The sequence below is a fragment of the Macrotis lagotis genome, chromosome 1 (assembly GCF_037893015.1).
Source record: "Macrotis lagotis isolate mMagLag1 chromosome 1, bilby.v1.9.chrom.fasta, whole genome shotgun sequence".
Taxonomy (NCBI): domain Eukaryota; kingdom Metazoa; phylum Chordata; class Mammalia; order Peramelemorphia; family Peramelidae; genus Macrotis; species Macrotis lagotis.
In genome coordinates, this window is record NC_133658.1 from 749877728 (window position 1) to 749899984 (window position 22257).

General features: G+C 40.7%; 1 protein-coding gene across 1 annotated transcript in view; it reads right to left on the reverse strand.

Moving 5' to 3' along the window:
* Nucleotides 1–17007: 17007 nt before the first annotated feature.
* The window catches only part of ST14 (ST14 transmembrane serine protease matriptase), a 67276-nt gene continuing 62026 nt past the window's right edge, over nt 17008–22257 (reverse strand). The window contains exons 17-19 of the mRNA XM_074216299.1: nt 19558–19832; nt 19098–19234; nt 17008–18809 (exon numbers count right to left, since the gene is read on the reverse strand). Coding sequence (XP_074072400.1) covers nt 18648–18809; nt 19098–19234; nt 19558–19832 — 574 coding nt within the window. The 3' untranslated portion in view covers nt 17008–18647. The remainder of the gene's footprint in view (nt 18810–19097; nt 19235–19557; nt 19833–22257) is intronic.

Genomic DNA, 22257 nt, shown 5'->3' on the forward strand with positions numbered 1-22257 from the left:
AAATTTTTAGTTTCCATTAGATTAGTATATTAATAACTCACCCTCATCCTGCTGCCACTGTTTAAATCTAATTCCTTACTAGTTAATTGAATTAATATCTCTACAGTTTAATATTAATGACTGTCTTTGGTTTGAGTAAGTAACATAATCTTGTTTTCAAATTTCAAAAAGACCTAAAAAAAAAAACCAAGTTAAGTAAAATTTAGCCCCAAGACAGGTTTAGATCCAGGAAGGCTACAGTGGATAATCTTAGGACTTAAAGATCAGACCAAATAAAAATATTTTGAAGCCACACGATACAAAAACAGGAAAGTTAACTCTAAAAGGCCACTTTTATGGTTTGCTTGTAAGAAGCTACAAGAGATAGTTAACCCTGGATGACAGAATGAGGATCTAATAAGTCATTATGTCCCAAGTACTTGGAATAGCCAAGAGGCTAGTGTTGCCCTATCAAAGAATATATGGTTGAGGTGAGGTGTGAAAACCAGAAAGAAGTGGACTAGGTTATGAAGAGCTTTGAATGCTAAACAGCATTTTCAGTTTGCTCCTGAAAGCAAGGGAACTACTAGAATCTTTCAGACCATTGCAACATTAACCAGTTTGAGTATGTTCAGATTAGAATACATGCAATACTAGCTTCAGAAGTACAAGATGAAGAGGAAAGAGATGATAGGAGTTTTGGTGAGTTATGTTTATGAGCATTCAGAAGGCAACCAGACCAATAAAGGAACTCTCAAAAATCATAACATGAGAATTAGTTTTAGCTCTTTGTTTGGGGATAGTGCATAATGCTGACAGTTTATGAAGGGCTATCACAATGGAAGAGAAGAATTAAGATTAATTCTTCCCTTAGTACCAAGAATGAGAGCAATGAATGAAGTTGCAAAGGGACAAAATTAGGTTTGAGATAAGAAAAAACTTCATAACCGCTACACAAAAGCAGAACAGATATCTCAGGATAGTGGGCTTCTTCTCCCTGGAGCTCTTCATTGTTAGACTGTAGAGGGAAATTTTATTCAGTCCTTAATAATTTTGTTATTATATCTGCTTAGTTCCTTTGGTTTGCAACAAAATTGACTTCCATCTACAGGTTTCTTCTCATAATCTTGAATTGCTATATGGTCCACATAAATGGGGAGTTTCTTTTTCTACAATTCAATTACCCAAAGGAGACAAAAATGAAAGGGCAGAAGGAGTTGAAGAGAAATAATAGTCATAAAAGTACTTGGACCTCTAGTGATTTGTTTGCCAAGTTCTGGTGGTCTGAATCTTAACAATAAAGAAAAAAAACAGATTTAGAATGAGCAACATTTCTGCTCCAACTCTGGTACAAAGACAGCATTGTTGGAGAGAAAGGAATAGGCCTGCATCCATCTCTCATATTCAAGAGAATAGGAGAAACCATGTAATAATTGGGGAGGGGTACAGATTTAGTATATTATGTTTTCAAAAGCACTGTCTTTGAACTTTTTAGGCCGTGTTAGAGGGGATTAAGTTTTAATTCTATTCAACCAGTACTCTTAGCTCATTCTCAAAGGGTTTTCTTCTCCATGTTTTATGGATTGTCATGCTCATAGCAAATCCTACCACTGAGACTTCAGTATGACCAAGAAATGTGTCACAAATTAGTATATCAAAATTTTTGAGGTAGCTCACAAGGGAAACAACACCAGAATGATTCTTACCAAATGCATAGTTTGCTTTCAATACTTTGCTTTTCACATAATTGTATATATAATATATATAATATAGAATGAAGTGTTAGTGTAAAGATGAGGCTTTCTACAATGTTGAAAAATATCAACTTAAAAGCAAATATTAACTGAAAATAAACCAATACAACATGCAATTCGGTTACCAACCAGACAACCACCTAAGGCTGGAATAGGATCAGAGATAGGGCTAGGTTCTCTGGGAGCAGGTCTAAAACAAATTTGAAAGCAAGACTCTTAGAATCATCAACCTGGGGCCAGAGAACACCAAGGGAAAAAAACCTGAAAAATATTAAAATGGGAACAAGAAAATGCACAAAAGAGATCAGGATAGGGGGCAGCTAGGTGGCATAGTGGATAAAGCACCAGCCCTGGAGTCAGGAGTACCTGGGTTCAAATTCGGTCTCAGACACTTAATAATTACCTAGCTGTGTGGCCTTGGCCAAGCCACTTAACCCCATTTGCCTTGCAAAAAAAAAAAGATCAGGATTAATGCAAGTTTCGATGGAAAATTTTGTTTTCTTGTCCAAAATGGCAAAAGACCTATTAAATGACATCCTTCCAAAAAAGTTATACCTACCTAAAATCTTGGACTACAAATACTTCTGAACTGAGTAAAATCTGATCAAGTTCTAATGTCTTGTTATCAGCTTTGAGGAGAAGCTCAGAGACAGTGCAAAGTATGGAATCAAGATCAGAAAGAGGAAACTAAAAAGGATAGTAAAAGTTATTTTCCTCACTTTACCATCGAAAGCAAAGGATACAGAAGTTAACTGATTTGGGAAGGGAACACCTAAAAGTATCTGAAAGGAAAGAAAAAAGTAGGATTTCTGGACCACAACTTAAAATACAGGGATTATAAATGCTTGGCAAGGGATTAAATATTCCTAACATTCCTAAGAATGTATTTACCTAATGTCTTGAAAAATCTAATCAAAGGAGTTTTAAAATGAAAAGCATGAGTGAAGAACTAATTTATCACTAGAAAGCTACAATGAAGCAAAGGTACTCAGAAACGCCCAGGAGGCAATACAAAGAGAAGAGTCGATCTAGGATCTCATGTACGCACAAATATTCATGACTAAACCAAAAGCAGGAATTCCTAGAGATCCTAGTTCAATTCAAGGAGTGGTGTGAAATTCCAGGATGAGCCAATATGGCATGGTAGAGAGAGGAATAGAGTCTGCGGAGAAAGCTGATTTGGCTTTGCAAAAGATGGATAAAAAAAATAGAGGATATAACCAAGATAAGGGAAGAGATAAGATGGTACCTAATTTCCCTTGATGAATGAGTCCCCCGGCTTAGATAAAAATATATATACTGAAAGAACTATCAGAAATTATAGTACTACTATCAATATTTGAAAAATAGTGAAAATAGGGCAGCTAGGTGGCATAGTGGATAAAGCACTGGCCCTGGAGTCAGGAGTACCTGGGTTCAAATGTGGTCTCAGACACTTAATAATTACCTAGCTGTGTGGCCTTGGGCAAGCCACTTAAACCCATTTGCCTTGCAAAAAATAAAAAAAGATAGTGAAAATCAATTTCAAAAATCAAGAAGGCAAATGTCTCAGTTCTCAAAAGGAACAAAATTGAGAAGGGAATTACAGATCAGTGAGTTTGATTTTGATTCCTGGGAAAATTTTAAAATACACCATTTAAGTGGCTGGTTGATGAACATTTATAAAGGGAAGCAATAATCTAAAAATATGGTCTCCACCAAGAAAGAGCCATGCCAGACTAGCCCTATCTTTTTGCCAAAGTTACTAAATCATAATTTACCCAGTTAACCTAAAAAGCAATGCATTTGACAGTACCTGATTATTATCGTGGATAAGATGGACTATATGAAATCAGAGCTGATTGAAACGACCAGACTAGCCATTAGTAGTTTGATATTAGTTTAGCAAGAGGTCTTTAGTATAATTTTACAAAGAACTATGCTTGGCTCTATTCCGTTTAACATTGTCATAGATGACATTAAATTTGTAGATGACACAAAATTTGTAAGAAGAGCTGATACACTGGATCACAAGTTGGTATCTAAAAAGAACACTTGAATGTGAAATGAAATTAAATAGAACTGAAGAAAAGCTTATGATTTGCACATAGCTTTACATATTTTCATTTGACAAATATAAACAAGGACAGAAGATCACTTTCACAAGTATATGCTGGTGAACACAGCAGTTTGAAAAAAGAATTTGATTTTATTGACTCCCAATTCATTGTAAACATCTAAGAAATCTTAAGCTCTTGGGCTGTATTGACTCGAGCTTCCAGAAATAAAGAGATAGTAGCTTTTATGTTCTCTGAGCTGATCACACTTGGAATATTGTATTTAATTCTGAGTACCATTGGCCCAGAAGAGGACAGCCACAGTGGTGAAGGGCCTTTAGCTAGTGTGGTTAAAATGAATGGAAGAGAAGACAGTGGGGGTGGGGAGCCGGCATGATTCAAAGGGAATCAAGAGGAAGACTTAAGCTTATCCTGTTGGACCTCGCTAAAGGAGAAGCAGGTGAAAGCTGTTAAGGCAAAATTTATAAATAAGCTTGAGGCAGGAACATAACAGAACTTGAAAAAAGTGGAATAAGCTGCCTGAGTAATGTGTCTCTCTTTGGGTCTTCAAGCAAGGGCTAGAGGCCTTCTTGGCTGGCATGCCATGGGAGAGGCCTTTCATGTGGAAGTTGGGCCAGGTAAACATTGAGGCCCCTTCCCCCTTATAAAATTCTGTGAATCTTACCCACTGTATCTCTTCACCAAAATTATTAAAAACTATTCTTTCTTAAACTGGCTCAGCCTATTTTTCAGTTGTAACCTGGTTGATAAGACTAAAGATCTCACTTGGGTCTCTACAAGCTGACACTTGGGGTCTAGTTATTAGGGTACAGCTATAAGAGGATAGGAAAATGGACAATTCTGAAGGGTTTGGTTTTAGAGACCTCCCTCAGATCCCTGGAGTGGAGGCTAAGATAGAACAGACCATGACTAAAAAAAAATTTTTAAATACAAACACCTAACAACAAAGAAATCCAACACCAAAATGTTTCCAGGTCTAATAAGAGTTCACTGCTGGAGAAGTGTGTAGGAAGCATAATTCCCCTGTGCACGCCAAGCAGCCTGACAAACCATCATCACTGAGAGTCCTTAGAAAGTCTCAGGCCAAATGCTGGCAAGCAGCTATGGGTTTTTATTTTAAAAAAAAAAAAAAAACTTGGCAAACATTTATTCTCTGCAACTAAAGTTTTGCCTTTTATAGACTTTGGATAATTTTATTCATTAAATTTGTTTCTTGTGCCCTTCACTTCTAATCCATCCACATGACAAGTTTAGACAAGCATTACTTTCACACACACACACACACCCTCTTTTAAGGATTTCATATAGATTTCTACTTCCACTTTCTGTGTCTTTCAGATGACGCAAAACTGAAAATGCCTAAAGTCTGGGAGACTGAAAGTCTTGTTTGAGGAAGACAAGGAAGCCAGTGTCCCTGGATCACAGGGCACATGAAAGGAAAGACAGGTGTAAGAAAACTGGAAAGAAGGGCCAGAGGTTGGAATACCAAACAGCATTTTTCTGTTTGATCCTCAAAGTGATAAAGGATCCCTGAAGTTGATTGAATAGGGGAATTACATTTGATACCTGGGTGGAGGATGAACTAGAACAGAGAGACAAGGAGAACCAAACAGTCTGGACAGTGATCCAGACTTGAGATTGTGAGAAGCCACAGTAGCAGTGCCAGAGGGAACACAGATCAAGAAGGCAAAATTAATTAACAGACCTTGGCAATCGATAAATGGCTGTATGGAGTGAATGAGAAATCAAGAATAATACCTCTTGCTGAGTGTGGTTTATTATAGATTCAATAATCCCTGTCCTCAAAGAGCTTAACAAGCCATGGATGCTGTTAGTATAGAAAACATTTCTATGTTAAGGGCTGCTTTAAGTGATGGATAAATACTATCTAAAATAAGAGATGATTCCTGTTTCTCTATGGAGAGTTTGCTTCACTGGTTTTGTTAGGGAAGGTTTTTAGTAAGGTACAATTGAGCTGAATTTTAGAATTTCAATAAAATAAAAAGATGAATCACAGATGTTTTTAGAACTAACGGAAGTTTAAGAGAGCATCTTAATCCAATGCCCTCATTTTATAGATAAACAGACCCAGAATAGAAAAGTTATTTGCCTGAAACTAAAGACTGACAATTAGAACTAGTTTAATAAATTATTCACCCTTTCCATTATGCCATGGAACTCTCTCCTGACAGATGTTCCCATGCCGTATAAGCATACCTAATTCAGCTGCTTATAGACAATGGATTTAGGCTTCTCAGTAGTCACAAGTCAATATTGCCTGCACATATTAAACAAGTATATGTCCCAAGAAACCATCCACAGGCATCTCCACTGGGTTAGACCCAACTTGAGGCAGGTTTCTTCTAGTTGATGCTGAAGAGAGATGAGTCAGCATAGTTTGGTCACTTATTGAGGAAGCTTAAAGATGAAGGACCGATCAGCGAGGGACCTGAGGAATTGTCAGCACATGCTTATTGCTTGGTATGAAAGGATGGTTTTATTCAAATAGGACAATATTAAAAATACTAAGCCATCATTCGGATTTGTCCCTGACTTCCCATTAGCAAGGAAAAGAGACAGTGAGAGAAGCATCTTTATGCTAGATCCATCAACAGTTGAATTGTGGGGGCAAGTTTGCATTTCTAGTCTAATAGTGACTGCAGAAGAGGCTTCTATGTTGGGGATGTGATAGAGAGGATCCTTGATAGGATGAGGGTTGAATGTCCTCAGAAGGTTCTTCGAAGTGAATTTCTCTCATCTTTGATACACCCATCTTTGGAATAAGGTGGACCTTAGTGAGTCCCAGACTTTTCTAATGGGCTGCTGTTACCATCTCCAAGTCTCAGAACGGCTGTCAGGCCACTGTGGGCCTGAGGCTCCCACAGAGCCCCAGCTCTTCTAATTGCTCCTCCATTACGGCAAAGAACCAAGTGCCCTCACCCCCCCTCCTTTATCCTCTGGAAATTCAACAGGCACCCAACTGAGTGAATATACCCCCATTCCAGGTTTTCTTGCCATGCCTTTTTTTCTCACTAGTCACTGAGCCTAAATGTCCCCACTTCCACCCCTTCCCCCCAAAAAAGTATTATTTTCTTAGTGCTTGCCTGGATATTTGGAAAGCTGTGCCTCCTACCAGCCTCAGCCAACACAGATCTAGGTCCAGAATTGGGAAGTGAGGAGATCCTGTTCCCACTTTTCTCAGCTCTTTCCCTTTTCCACCTGGGCCTTTCTCCCCACACACTCGGGTTTATTCCAGCTCCTGTATGAGTCAGTGGATTTTCCAGTTTTCTCCCACTGTAAAGTCAATGTTGGGGGTGGGGGCAGTGGAGGGGCTGCAGCAGAGCCAAGAGCAAAGGAAAAAGTGACTCCTAGTTTGGTTCAGCCCAGCAACCCCCCAACTCCAATGGGAACCAGATGCCTCATCTGAGCCTTTGTTTCCTAACCAACACAGCAAGCACTTAACATCGCTATGGCTGAAGCCTTCGAGCAGGGTCTCCATTCCCATTCTCCAGGGCCACTTCAGATGGCTGAAATGAGCTCACAGCCTGTGTAATGTGCTCTGGATCTAAGGTAACATTTTGTTCTTGCACCCCAATGATTATCCTATCCTGTCCACAAATAATCTAGAGATACAGAATTAGGAATGATTCACCAAGCCCAAGGGCAACTAAAAATAACTAAGGACCACAGGTTGAACATAAGTGCAAGTGTATTACTATTAGGGTGAAATGAATTGTAATAACCAAAAGTTTACTTTTGAACTGTTCATCCTGTGGCAAAACACTTTTAAAAACTACATTTAATTCTGATATCCCTATTTTGGAAAGGATACAAGTAAAATCCCATTACAACAAATACAAGGATGATGGAAAATATAAAACTTCATATCCTGTAGTATGTGGGTGTATACAGCTAAGTATACATATATATATATATATATATGATTTGTGGAGGAGAGAGTGAATGAGCATGAACAACTAATGATCCCCTGCTGTTTAGAGGTGGCAACATGGGCTGAGATTCGAGGAGTGGGATGCAGGTAGGAAAGATGGGTCAGGGTAGCAAGGGATGAAAGTGAAGGGGAAGAGAAGGCTGCTCAGGAGTTTGGAGGAAAGGGAAAGAGGGAAACAGTGTGCCTGAAATGCCTTTCTTTGGCCCTATTGTCAGTATATTTATATATTTCAACTTCTCTGTGGAAACAGAGGCTGGACTGTTTTATCTCCACCCTCTGCAGACTGAAAATATAATTGCCACTAATGGTCTACAGTGAAATTTCCCTACAAAGAAAAAATGTGATACCCCTTGAATCATTGAAATTTATGCAAGTAGGATTTGATGGGCCCTTTGAAGAGAATGGAAGAGAACTCCAAAGAACAGTTAAACTTATATTGACAATGTCAGATTTAAGTTAAATCTATAAAGGCAAAACCAGTGTGCTCTGAAGAGAAGAAAAAACAGTTTGACACTTCAAAAATTACTCACTTTAGATACCTTTAGAGTCTGAGAAAGGATAAATTTAATCTTCCATGGTGCTTCCTGATGGCTAAACCACAAAACCAAACAAAATTTCAAATATACCATGTACCATAATGGTACTAAATGTTTTTTCATGAATTGGCTAATTTGCAGTTGCCCATTGCTGAAAGTTAAAGGGCAGAGAACAGGTTGATAGAGACATTTTGTATTAAAGTCTAGAAGTAAATAACTAAACAAATTTTATATATATATATGTGTGTGTGTGTGTGTGTGTGTGTGTGTGTGTGTAAAATGAATAAAAATATATAGAGAATGAATATAGAAATGAAATGAAAAGTAAGTGAAATGGGGGTGGCTAGGTGGTGCAGTGGATAGAACACCAGCCCTGGAGTCAGGAGTACCAGGAAACACTTAATAATTTCTTAGCTGTGTGGCCTTGGGCAAGCCACTTAACCCCATTGCCTTGCAAAAACCTAAAAATAAACAAACAAATAAAAAAATGAAAAGTTTCCTGGGAGATTTTTTTTGCTTAAGGCATGTAAGATTTTTTTTTTAAAAGGTACTGTATTTAAGGAAAGGTCAAAAGAGAGGGTTGTCCTAGTAGCTGTCTTCAAGGAGAACAGAAGAAAATGAGTAATCCCAGGGATAGATTGTGCCATTTAAAAGGGGGGGGGAGAGGGCACTGAGCCCCGAATTTGCAGCCATAACTCTGAATCCTGTTAGACCTACTAAGGTCTTGCCAAGGACTCAGGAAATTGCCCTTCTTCCATTAACACACCCTCTGGGCCCCATAAAGAAAGGTTCAGAGTTGACGTTCCAAGGCCAGGAACCGAAGTTGGCCATCAGGAATAAAAGGAAATATTTCTTGGAATGAAAATGCCATCCAGTTTCTCCAAGCCCTGGTGAGTGGATCATTTCTGGACCAACAACAGTTGCCCATGTGCCAGATAACATGGTGAGTGGAGGGTAGTTTGGGAGAGTAATGGGCGCCGCAGTGGCCTCTCCATTGAAGAGGTCATCCCAGCCCATCTTTAACCCTCTAGCAAGGACATTGGCCTTTGCATTTGAACCATTCAGAACCCAGGCTGTTGTAGAAGTTTTTGCATCATCATCTCCTGCCCCAGATTCTCATGTTCTCTGTGTGTGTGTGTGTGTGTGTGTGTGTGTGTGTTGGCAGCAAATGGCAAGGAGACGCAGTCCAACTTTTTGCTGCCATAGCCCCCTTTTCTCTGGGAGACATTTAAAAACAATGTCTGAGCGCCCTCTACTGATCTTACAAAAAGGGTCTTGACCTGGGCCAACCAAGCACACCCATATTCACCGGAGTGGGCCAGTTCAGAGCGGCACCCACACTTGTATGCTTTATAAAATTCTGAACAATAAGGAAATCAAACTGGTATAGTTTGTTTATGTAACAAACCTCACTCTCCTCTAGGAGGGGACCCTCCCCCCAAATGACCCTAAATTCTCAACCATATGTGTTTCCCCACCATCCAGGCAACACGCCCAGATTCTATCTGGGCCTATTCTATCTGAAGGATGGTCGGCAACACGGGCCCCGCTTCTGCCTCCGGCAGAGTCCCCTCCAGCAAAGACTAGAGTCTGAAGACCCTTCCCTGCTTTGAGCTAACAAACCGCAGCCCAGGGGACTACTCTGAAGTGTTCCGTGGCTCCAAACCAAAGCTTCCCCTGCAACTCCTCTCCTCCCACACATTGCTCCGGGTGGAGGTTCCCCCATCACTTTTGGCCTCTTCACTCCTCTGTCTGGCTCCTTTTTCCAGGGCAAAATAGCATCTGGAGAGGTGAGCCTCCTGGGAAGATGAAGGGGGCAGAGACTGGTCCTTCTGAATCAGTGGAAGGAACATGCTGTCCTGCTGGCCCGGACTGGGGCAGCAAGGAAACCTTGCACTGGCCCAGGCAGAGAAGTAAAAGGAAGCAGATGTCCTGGCCACCCTGTGAGGGAAACAGGCAGAGGACTGCCGGGGGAAGGGGTGGGGAGGGGAGTTACCAGCCCCAACTGGGGGGAGGGCGTAAGGGCAGGCCTCTGAGAGAGAAATGTTAGGGATAGATTCCTTTTATAGAAAGCATTTCAGGGTCCAGCTGACCCCTTGAACATAAATAAGTCTGAACCGGTGAACACCCCACCTGGCCTCAGAGTAGCAGGTGGAAAGACCCTCCCTCAGGATCAGCAGAGGCTCCTGAGACCTCTCCCAGCACATTCTCTCTCTCTTCCTCCCTTCTTCTCTACATGTTTCTTAAATGCTTTTCTTTTGAAGTCACAAGCGGGGAAAAGATTGGCACACATTTCTCAAAATTCCAGATCCAAGGCTGTTAACCTCCTCCAGGCTTTGGTTTCCTGGGGGGGGGGGGGATGCCTAGCAAGACTTTCTAACAAATACTAACCAACATCCTCTTAACACCTTCAATACATCAGGCCAGGACTCTGTGTGGGGGCATACAGTAGCCCCACAATCACTTGGGAATCAAGATACCTGAGTTCTGTTCCCAAATGACAATGGTGTCCTTTATGACTCATTTTTATTTTTATTTTTTAATATTTTATTTATTTTGAGTTTTACAATTTTTCCCCTAATCTTACTTTCCTTCCCCCATCCCCCACAGAAGGCAATTTGCCAGTCCTTACATTGTTTCCACAGTATACACTGATCCAAATTGAAGGTGATGAGAGAGAAACCATATCCTTAGAGGAGAAACATAAAGTAAAAGAGACAGCAAGATTGACAATGAGATATCAGGGTTTTTTTTCTAAATTAAAGGTAATAGTCCTTGGTATGACTCATTTTTAAGACAAGTTCTTGCTTCCCGGCCTTCTCACTTTTAAAAATATACTAGATGCAAAAATCTTGTACCTATAGTTAGAGAAATCTGAGTTATTATAGATAAATAGCCCTCAAGTTTGAATTTACTGTATTTTTATCCCTCCCCCCTAATTTTCCTAATTTCCCTCAACCAGGCTTCCCTATACCATTGAAGTTACAGATTCAGCCCTTTCCATTGACCTCTCCTCTAGGCTTGTGTTTATGTCTTATTTATGATCTTCAATGTCATCTGCCTTCCTGGATCCCTTCTCCCTTAGGTTATGAATTTTAAAATACTAGTAAAGAGCTTATTCATTTAGTAGAATTTTTTTGGGTGAGCCAATCTTGAATTGGATTCTTAGACTTTTTCTGCCCCTATAGTCTGTACTAGCTTGTAAAATTAGCAATAAATCCATGTCCTATCTCCCCCTTAGGTGTTTTGAAGATAATGTCTATACAAGAATCATCTATGACAACCCTCTCATCTTACATGTAAGAACACTGAGGCCTAGGGAAGTAACTTGCTCAAGGTCATACACCAAAACTAATTTTTCCCAACTCAGAATCTAGCATGATTATAACAATTGGTGCACCATCTAGGTAGGGCCCAATTGATGATTCTTTTTTGTTTGTTTTTACAAGGCAGTGGGATTAAGTGACTTGCCTAAGGTCACACAGCTAGGTCATTATTAAGTGTGTGAGGCCGGCTTTGAAGTTAGGTCCTCCTGACTCTAGGACAGGTGATCTATCCACTGCGCTGACTAGCTCCCCACCCCAATTGATGATTCTTAATTGTTGAGAAACCAGGGGCCTGACCCATCAATAAGAGTTTCAATCTCAGGGCTGTGAGCAAGGAAAAAGCCTACAAACTGGAAGCAAAAGAACAGTAGTGGAAGAAAAGTGAGGTCAGCCAAGAGGAAAGGGAAAATTAGGTTTGCATCCCAGGAAAAACCTATCACCCTTGCTGGAAGATTCTGAGACAATGGAATGGACAGACAATGGAATTGTTTCCACTAACCCCTGGAAAGAACTTGACAGTGATTTTAAGGAACAACTGGGGGAGATGTGATCATTGGAGTTAGACCTATGGAATTCCATGCTCCTAGTCCAGGACTGGGGGAAGAGCACTTTGACATTCAAAGACTGTTTTACATCCTTCAAGATCTGCCCAGGCCATCATCCGCATCTATCCAGGCTTCCAAGAACTCAAGCTCAGAGCCAAAGGAACTTCAAACCCTTCACCCATTAGGAAGGGGTGGGTGCCTGCCTGTCCTGCCATCCCACCTTCACTTCCACCCCCAAAGAAAGCCTGCCAATTTTGAGTCAGAGGTCCTTGAGTTCAAATCTCAGATTGACCAGACCACTTAGTAGCTGTTACATTGGGCAAGTCAGTTCACCTGTCTAGGCCTCAGTGTCTTCATCTGTAAAATGAGAATTAGGCTAAGAAACCTCTTCCTATTTGCAGTGATCCTATAAATCTGCCAGATGACATTCCTTCCTTCCTCTGCCTGGGTCCAAAGAAGTGGGAGAGAGGATAGAAACACAGCATCTCCAGAATCAGACAAATAATTTTAAAGACACAAAGTGAATTTGTGGCTTGATGCAGGAAATCCTAATAAATAAAACCTAATATAACCATAGTTCTGTAAACTTATAGACTGTAGCACAGGATTCCCATTGGAATGAGAGCAGCAAATTCTGGGACTTTATTCTCAGAATCTCCCTCTCCCTTCTCCCATCTCAAAGCTTCAGGAAAAATGGAAAATAACTGTCCCTCAGAAATAGCCACATTTATATGGTATTTTTAGGCTTACAAACTACCCTCAGATTAATGAGGTGGATAATGAATTATCACGCCCATTTTATAAAGAAACTGAGAGGTGAGGTTCCTTAAAATCATATAATGCTTATATTTCCAATCTAGCATCCATTCAGAATTGGAATACACTCTGATGGTTCTGTATCTGTCTTATATTTACTTACATGTGTACATTTTGTTTTTTGTCCAACTCCATAGAATGAATGGAAAGTCTGAAGAAAAGAACTATTTTCATTTCATTCTGTATAATATCTCACACAAGCATCCAGAACAAGATAGACAATAAATGTCTATTGAATTGACCTTAGGAGACTAAACTTCTCAGCCTTAAAAATGTAGTGACTTATCCAAGGTCATAAAAGCAATAATAGAGAGCTAGGATATGAACCCAAGTTCTCTGATACCCACTCTTTCCTCTCTTACCTGGCTGCATCCTCTATTAAGTGTCTTTATCCAAGATTCAAAGCCAGATTTTCTAACCCCCAAGTCCAATCTCTTCCCATTGCACACTGATTCAGAAAGACTAGGGCTCTTTAGCTTAGATTCTAGCTAATAGTGTCTATGAACCAAGATGAATTAAACTATGCTCAGCTGGCCAAGTAAGCATTTTTGATAATAGAGGCCAGATTCTTCTCCCCTCCACCACCACCCCTCAATGTAGAAATGGCAAGTGACCATGAGGATCTGAAAAAATTCCTGCTGTTCATAAGGCTCAACCCTGCCTGCCAAGGGATCAATATTTAAATGGAAAATTCTTCATGTGTGAGTTTTCCTTTCATTTGCACTCTTATCCCTTAGCTCACATGTCCAAATCCTCTCTAAATGTTCTATCTGACTTTAGACATGTAGGATAACTTCCCTGAGCCCAGTCTCCTCATCTGTAAAAAGGGTTTCAATTTATTGGCCCCCGAGGTCATTTCCAGCTGTAGATTTGTGAACCTATGATATTGAGCATCTCTCTGTCCATCTCTCTTAGGAGGAGAAGGGTGTTTGTATTGGGTGATTTTATTGGGTAAACTGGCTGTGAAAACAATGAAATGTCTCTCTTGTGATTAGGGGTCGGGTACAGGATAGAGAGCCTCCAATCAACTCTAGGTTTCTAATATAGAAACAACTTCTGCTCTCTCCTAATCTCCTCCAGGTTAGGCAACTTCAAACCCAATTATTCTTTCCAAGAACAACCTTCTCAATCTAGACTGAAGAAGAGAACCCTAAGGAAAGGGTAAGTGAACTGGGAAAGACAGTGCTAGGGGAGTTAGCGCTCCCTAAGAGGGAAGGTGTTAAGTCTGAGATGTTTTTTGGGAGTCGAGCCAGACATCTGAAAGACTCCAGCTCCTGATACCTATTTAGTCCAGAAAGTCTATCCAGACTGATTCAACCTCAGCTGAACTACTTAGCCCTCGGCTCAAATATGTAAATGCCATTTTAATTAGCATATTCTTTCCTGTATTCCCTTTAGGCCCATTTAACAAATATTTATTTAAAGTCATATGTGGGGGCAGCTAGGTGGCTCAGTGAAGAGCACAAGTCCTGTAGTCAGGAGTACCTGAGTTCAAATCCAGCCTCAGACGCTTAATAATAACCCCATTGCCTTGCAAAAAAAACCTAAAAAAACCCAACAAAGTCATATGTGCACCTATATCTAATTACTCACTGCCATGGGAAGGGGGGAGGGCAGGGAGGGTGGTAGACAAATGTGAAACTCAAAATCTTGCAACAAATTTAATATTGAATATAATTGGAAAAAATAACATTAAAAAAGAAAATTCATGCAATTTCCCTAGAACTTTCACATTTTAAGTAATGAGGTTATTTTGTTATATAGAACCTTACAACTAATAGATATGGATAAAAAATCAATTACATAAAAATATAAATTTAACTTTTAAAAAATAGTCACATACACAATGTACTGTATTGAATTGAACTGTTATGCTCCTTAAGGAAAAAGACTATGTCTATGTTGCTTTCTATCCCCCATACTTGATATTGGTACACAAGTGGTACACTTGAGACACAAGAATTTCTTTTCTGGATCAATATTTCCTAAGTTGCAAGGTTCCAGATTTTGCTTTTTTGGAATGCAAAGAACATTGATAAGCAGGCCCTTAATGAAAGTTTCTTGACTGGCTGGTAGACATTCCTGGGATCCAAAGCAAGCCTAACAGATGATCCCTTTGAAGATGCCAGGGACATCAGAAGTAATCCAGACTTCAGGGAAATTGCTTAAATTTTCCAGTTTTTCTTCTGGGGTATGGGCCATCCATTAAACACAATCCTCTAATGGGGATTCATGTGTGATCCATTCTGGTAAATGACTGATGAGCCCCTTGCCAACAAGGGGCAACAACCCCCTAAGAGATTCCTCCTGGGCGCCCTCACCCTGTCTGCATCTCCCAGGTTTGCTTCTGTAATTGCTACCAGCAGGTATGCTCTTCTAGCATAAACAGCAGGAAAGGTCATTCCCTTGCCTAATTTTCTACTGCCTATCCTTCCCGAACACCTCTGCACTTGGCTGCACTTTGCAGCAATGCTTACCCATAGTCCATTCCATCAGCCCCACTTAATAGAGGACCAACCCATGGCAGACTGGACTGGCCCTTGGTATTAGGGAATTATAGAGTGGCCAGATGGAAGAGTAGAGGCTGACCATACTGTTGCCCGAGGAGAGGACACGGTAGGGAGGAAAACCTCAAAGATTAATTGGATTTAAAATACATAATTCATTTCATGCCCTGAATACTGCATTTGGCTACAAGGGAGAATGCAATAATTAAATTGTGTTTTACTTTACATGCTTGGAGTGAAGTTTTTGGATTCAAAATGCAAATTTATGCCAAACAGGCAAACAACAAATTGTGTGTGTGTGTGTGTGTGTGTGTGTGTGTGTGTGTGTGTGAAATTAAAAAAATTTTTTTTTCTATCAGTCTTTCTCTGATATGGAGTAGAAAGCAAAGGTAAGGTAGGTAAACACTGTAGCTTCTGAACCTGTGCAGCTTCCCCAAGCCCGCCATCTCTTCCTCTTTCCTCCTTTCCCCACAAATAATATAATTAGTTTGAATGTTGGAGGGCTAATAGCTCCAACAAGAGAGAATAATTAGGAAATTTGTTAACTAGGGTTCAACTGGAAATAAATGTTTACTTAAACCAGGGAGGATTCATTAGGAGCATTAGTACCTTAGAAAGCTATTAATAATATGCAATGATATTTTCTATTTTTCACTTTAAGTCACAGGGAACTTTGGATTAGTCTTAAAACAGAGCACAAAGTTCTGAAAGGTTCTGAAATGAACCAAAACTTAGCTCTCATCTAAGAAACCTTGACTAGATAACATTTGTGTATAGCTGTTATATGTATATTCCTGTTCTTTTGAGTTCATATCTACCAGTACATGTCTTCTTTTCTCTACCCACCAGATTCCCAAGCAACTTAATACCCAAAAGTAGCTCCCATACTTGAATCAAAGGTTTAGCCTTTCTTAGCAAAAGTCTAAATAAAATAAGGGATGTGTGTGTGTGTGTGTGTGTGTGTTGTGTGAGAGAGATGTATGCATCCAGACCACTTTCTGACTCCTTTACCCCCCCCAAAAAAAAACCACCCCTAATTTTAACACTAAACACATGAACCTGCTCTGGCTCTTAAATTAACCTTTTCACCTGTAAATTGAGCCAGGTCTTTCCAAACCCAACCTGTCCTTCTCTGGTGGCATGCCCAGGGGTAACCCAGGCACTGCTAGCACCATTCTCCCATGCCAGAGACTTTTCTCCTGAGTTCCATTCTCTCAAACCAGGCAGTGTCTTCCAAAATATCAGCTAAACCATGTTTTTGAGAAAAAGCTGGGGAGCCCCCATGATCTTAGGAAATATATGCATTGTATTAAATCTGGAAGCAAGGAAGAAAAATAATAGAGAGGAAACATGGGATCATGAAAACTAGTGAGGGAAGAAGGTGGTGGATAGGCTGGTTCTAGGTCAACTTCCCCTCACTTCCCTCATCATACTGTTATAGAAAATAGAAGCAAAGGTTGCCTAGGAATGGGGTGCATTCACTCTGGATGCTGAGTTAACTACAGAGAACTTAGCAAACACACCAAGGGCTGAAATCATGTAAAAGTTTCCCCTTTAATATACATTTGGTCCCCAATTTCTTCCCTGGGGCTCTGGCACCTTAAATACATTTGACTGAGAAAGCCCAGAATAGGGCCATTATCAAGAACAGAGCAACAATTACAATAATAGACTGTACAGAGAAGTCATTTCTTTGGAAATCATTTTCTGATTCTCCCTACTATCTACCCTCCCCACCCCTATTACAGATCAAAGTCCTCTCCCTTACCCTGGGCCCTATTCACACATTTGTCTCTCAACCCCAGTGCTTGGTGGGGTTCAGTGTGGGTAGAACTATGGCCATTCTGCCTTCTCCTTAGAAACAACAGAACAAGTACAAGGGGTCAAACAGAAGAGAAAAGCAACAGGAAGACATTTCCAGGCCCTCAGAAAAAGAACCCCCAGTTTCTACCAGCCTTCTAAGCTCTAAGAGGGCAGGGATTGTTTTATTTAAATTCTGTACCTGTGTTGTCCACACTGGTAGCCCATTTAAAAATGTCTGCTGATTTGAATTAAAATAAACTTTTCTCTAACTCTAAGGAGCTCATCCAACACTGACCCAGTGGACCAGCTCAAGCATATAAAGCCAAGAAAATTTTAAATTAAAGAAACAAAGTTAAATTTTCTTCTCCGGTGCCTATGGTGGAGAGAATCCAAAGTGTGGGACAAAGGGAGATTGAGGGAGTCAAAATTCTAAAGGAAGATACTGTCCTTCCATCACTTGGTCTAGGTATGGACCCAGCAGCCCATTCATGGGAAGGGCACTAGCCAGCACACACGTGGGTCGTTATTTCCCCCTTCTCTTCCATCCTAAAGCAAAAGCCTCAGGAGGATAGCCTTGGTGCTTCCTAGAGGAACTTCTGTGTGTGGCCAAGTTCTAGGCAGGTACCACTTCCTAAAGACCCTATCACACCTGTGAAGCCTGTAGAATTTCTGATCTTCTAAGGTGCCACAAGAGAGATTACAGAGTTTGTTTGGAGAATAAGGTTAAGACTGGCCACTCTCCCTCTCCAGGGCACTGTATCAGCACAATGTGGCACTCCTGGGTGCCCCCTCCTCAACCCCACCCCTGAGAATGCACAGATTTAATAAAGGCATTTCTGAATTGGCGTGGAAGAGGGAAATCAACTCTGGTGTAAAATTATTAATTTAAAAAGTAACACAAACATAAGATCTGGGAGTCAAGAGAAACAGTTCAGCTTCCCGGTCCTCATTTTCTTCAGGGTCAGGCATGAACTGAGCCCCAGCGCCCCTGGCCAAGGTGCCGACCACATGGGACATCCTAGTCTGATCAAAGAGGGGAGGTGCCCTTAGAATTTCTCCTTGGGATGGAAACACAGAAGGCTTAGAAGAGTCTCTCAGATCCAGATTCAGGGATGGGGGAGATTGTGTCCCCAAACCTCAGATACTAAGCTGAGGCACAGCTGCCCAGTGTTCTTCCATGCCCCATTTCCCAGGAGTTTGTTTGAGGCTGGGGCTGGACCTGAGGTACATTTGAGGCTCCCCAGGGAGATTCACGGTCCTCAGAGACAAGAGGATAGAGTTCATATCCTGGAGGGGCAAGTCCATTGGTCCATCCTCATGAGGTCTTCATCTGTATGTATGTGAGGAGAGGACAGCACATATAGGGCAACCCCTATACTCCTGTCTTCTCTTTAATCCAGTCCCGAAGTACAGGGACTCTGGTATAGACACCTGGCTTGTTCCGTCGAGCACAGCCTTCACCCCAGCTCACCACCCCAGCCAAGAACGTTCGTCCATCATCTTCCACACTGGAGAGAGGGCCCCCTGAATCACCCTAAAAGAAAAGAAATTCCAACCATATGAGCTTCCCTACATAAGCACTTCATCTCCTAGACCCCCATTCATCACTGGCCTCCAACCCTGTTTGAACCCTCACTTTCCAAACACCCTCAAGGTCTCCTCACTAGTTCACCCCCTATCACACCATCATACACACATATTCTCTTATTCATTCTCTCTCTCTCTCTCTCTCTCTCTCTCTGTCTCTCTCTCTGTCTCTCTCTCTCTCATCAGCCCCTCTTGAAGGAACCTTCTCTTCCCCCTCAAACTGGTAGAAGCCTACCTGGCAGGAATCAACACCCCCAGTGAGGAAGCCCACACACATCATACGGGGGGTCAATTGATTGGGTAGCAAGTCTTCGCATGTTGTCTGATTGATCACTCGGATCTCCCCCTTTTGTAGGATCAATGCCCCAGTGCCTGGTGGTTGGAATGGAGCAAAAAAAACCATCATGAGATAATGGGCTCCTCTATTGTCTCAGCTTCCCACAGCTATGGGAGACAACTCCTCTATTCCACTTCCTAATAGCATCCTTCCCACCCCATCCTGCCCTGCCTCTTCCTAAAGAATTAGAAATCAGAGTCAATACCCACCCTGGGAACACAGGAGTTACCTGTCCAAGGAAGTGAACCTAACAAAAAGGTCAATGGGGAGTGAAAGAAGGGACATCAGGAGATATGTGATAGAAACAGAAGGAAAAGTCTTTCCAGGAAACCCTTAGAGCCAAAAGCCAGGCTCTCACCTCCTTCCTTAGTGTGCCCCCAGCCTGTCACCCAGATGGCCTTGCCCGCAGGGAAGGTGTGGGAGGAGTCAGGCAAGCAGATGGGCCGAATCACAGTGCTTAGATCGACAGGTTTGTCCAGTTCTAGAACTGCAATATCATAGTCGAAGGTGAAATCATTAAAGGCATCATGAGGGATGATCTGCTTGAAGCCCCTCTCTTCCACCCCTGTGGCACTGCGCTTGCTTTGATCATGCAGACCCAGGTAGGCTTTCCAAGTAGCTGGTTCAGAATATCTGGGAAACAGAAGCAAAGACAACATCTCATTCAACAGCATAGTCCTGGTGGGATCAAAGAAGTGGGGCTGAGCTGGAAAAAAGACGGTTCTGGTTGGAGGACTTAAGTCCTATGATCCTTGCCATCACTACTCTGGGCTTCAAAATAGGAACACTGATATTCAACAAATATTGATGCAGTTCCTGCTATGGTGCTATGTAGGAAGAATGTCGAGCTTGCAATACCTGGATGTAAATAATGCCTTTGATGCTTATTAGGCACCTAAGCATGGGTACATCAGAGCGGGGTCAGCAACTTCTGTTATCCCATCACCAATCCAAGCTCCAGAGTCCCTACACTTAACATCCCTGAGAAAACTGAAACCATATTCCTCACCCCTTGTCCTCCATCCTTCAAATCTTCTCAGTTTCATTACTTCTTTTCCTCTCTCATCACAGAAAAGGTTCACTAAAGTTAATCCCTCCAAGTATTTAGTCCCATTCCTTTGCCATCCTCCCTGACCTTGGTCCAGTACTCCAGAAGAGAGAGACTGATGACTTTGCACAGCTGTCTCACTTGAATCCAATATCCAATTCACTTGTAAGTCAAGACATCACCCTCCTGAAGTCATCTGTCCTCTTCGAATGAAGAACAAACAACAACAACTCTCCTCTACCTATCTACAAATATCTTCACATTTCCCCAGTGATAAAAAAGCTTTCATTTAATCCATCTGCTACCTTCTCATAGCTCCCTCCTGCCACTTTACTGTTTTGGAGGAATGTTATTTTATGTTACTCTGGTGTTACATAGAGTATATAAAACACTCTCACAAGTGTATTTGGACTACAATGATTAGCAATACACAATAGTGGTTCAAACTTTCTAAATAATGATTACTGAACAAATGTCATACTCTCTTACATGTTCACAAATTTACATGAAAAAATATTAAAAATTAGGCCTGAACTCTTGCATTTCCAATAGTTTTTTTTTCCCTCTTTTAGTTTATTAAGAAATGACATGCACTTTCATTTGCCAAAAAAGCAACATTTGTATTCTGGTAGTTACATGCTACTTCTATTATATAGTAAAGTGGACTCCAAAACTACAAAGGCAAGAGTTTGAACTTTTATTGAAGGAGGGAAATTGCACAATGAAACAGCAATATAAGAGTAAGAAAATTTTGTGCTTTCACAGATACTGAGGACTTCAGGACTGTATTTTAGAGTAGGCATATTTCATTTATTTTTTTGAGGTAATCAAGATTACATAACTTGCGCAGAGTCACTTAGCTAGAAAGTATCAGACTGGATTTGAACTTAGGTCCTCCTGACTCCTAGGCCATAGTTCTATCCATGGTATCATCTAGCTCCCCTGAGTAGGCATATTTCACCTCATAATCTTTAATCCTAAAACATCAAATTTGTTTCATTTTGACCCTATCCTCCCAAATTTCTCCTTAAAAGAAGCATATTAGAAGAATATTTGAAAGTTTTATGAAATAAAACACTTGAGCTTCATTTAACTATGTTTTCATATCTTCACTGCAATATACAAAAGTCACTTGAAAAAACTGTATTCAGATTTTTTTAAAAAATGAAAAATAGTATGCTTTAATTTTCATTCAGATTCCATGAGTTCTTCTCTGGAAGTCGATAACATTTTTCATCTTAAATCCTCCAGAACTGTCTTGGATCTTTGTAATAGTGAGAGTAAACATTCACTGACAGTTGATCATCAGACAATCCTACTATTCCTGTATACAGTGTTCCCCTAGGTTCTGCTTACTTCACTTTGCATCACTGAAGTCTTTCCAGGTTTTGGGGTTCAGATTTTTAAATACCAGATACACTTTAGTTCTCTACAAAACATAAAATGAAGCTATTAATTCTTTTCTCCAAGGGCACATCATGAAGACCAGAACAGACACAAATTGGGAAAGGAGTGTTCATGTGAAAAGACCATAAATGATTGATTTCCTCCATGGATTAGTTCTCTGCTATAGGAAATGTAAGTCAAGCTATAAAAAATGGAGATGTCTAAAAAGTTTTCTTGAGAGAAAGGAAGATGACACCCTTATTGAATTTTAATCTTCTGCCCTTTATGGTGCAGCATTATGTTCTCCTGTTCTGACTGATGACCACAATATTAGGCTGTCTCTAAGCAACTGCTTATTCATTTAGAGTATCAAGTTCTGCCTCATCAAGAGCCATTTTAGTCAATATGCAGATAATTTGTATTCTGGGTTATTAAGGATCTCCTAGTAAAATACAGAAAAGTTACAAGCCAGTCCCAGCAGAATTGGGTGTTTAGGTTGCATTTCTTTCTTGCTGAGGTCAAATGCTCATTTTATAGACCTTTAGATCCTTCTCTTTCTGATCTTACTCTCTGGATTAGTGACATTGATTATTAAAAACCTTTCCAAGAATAATTACAAGATGG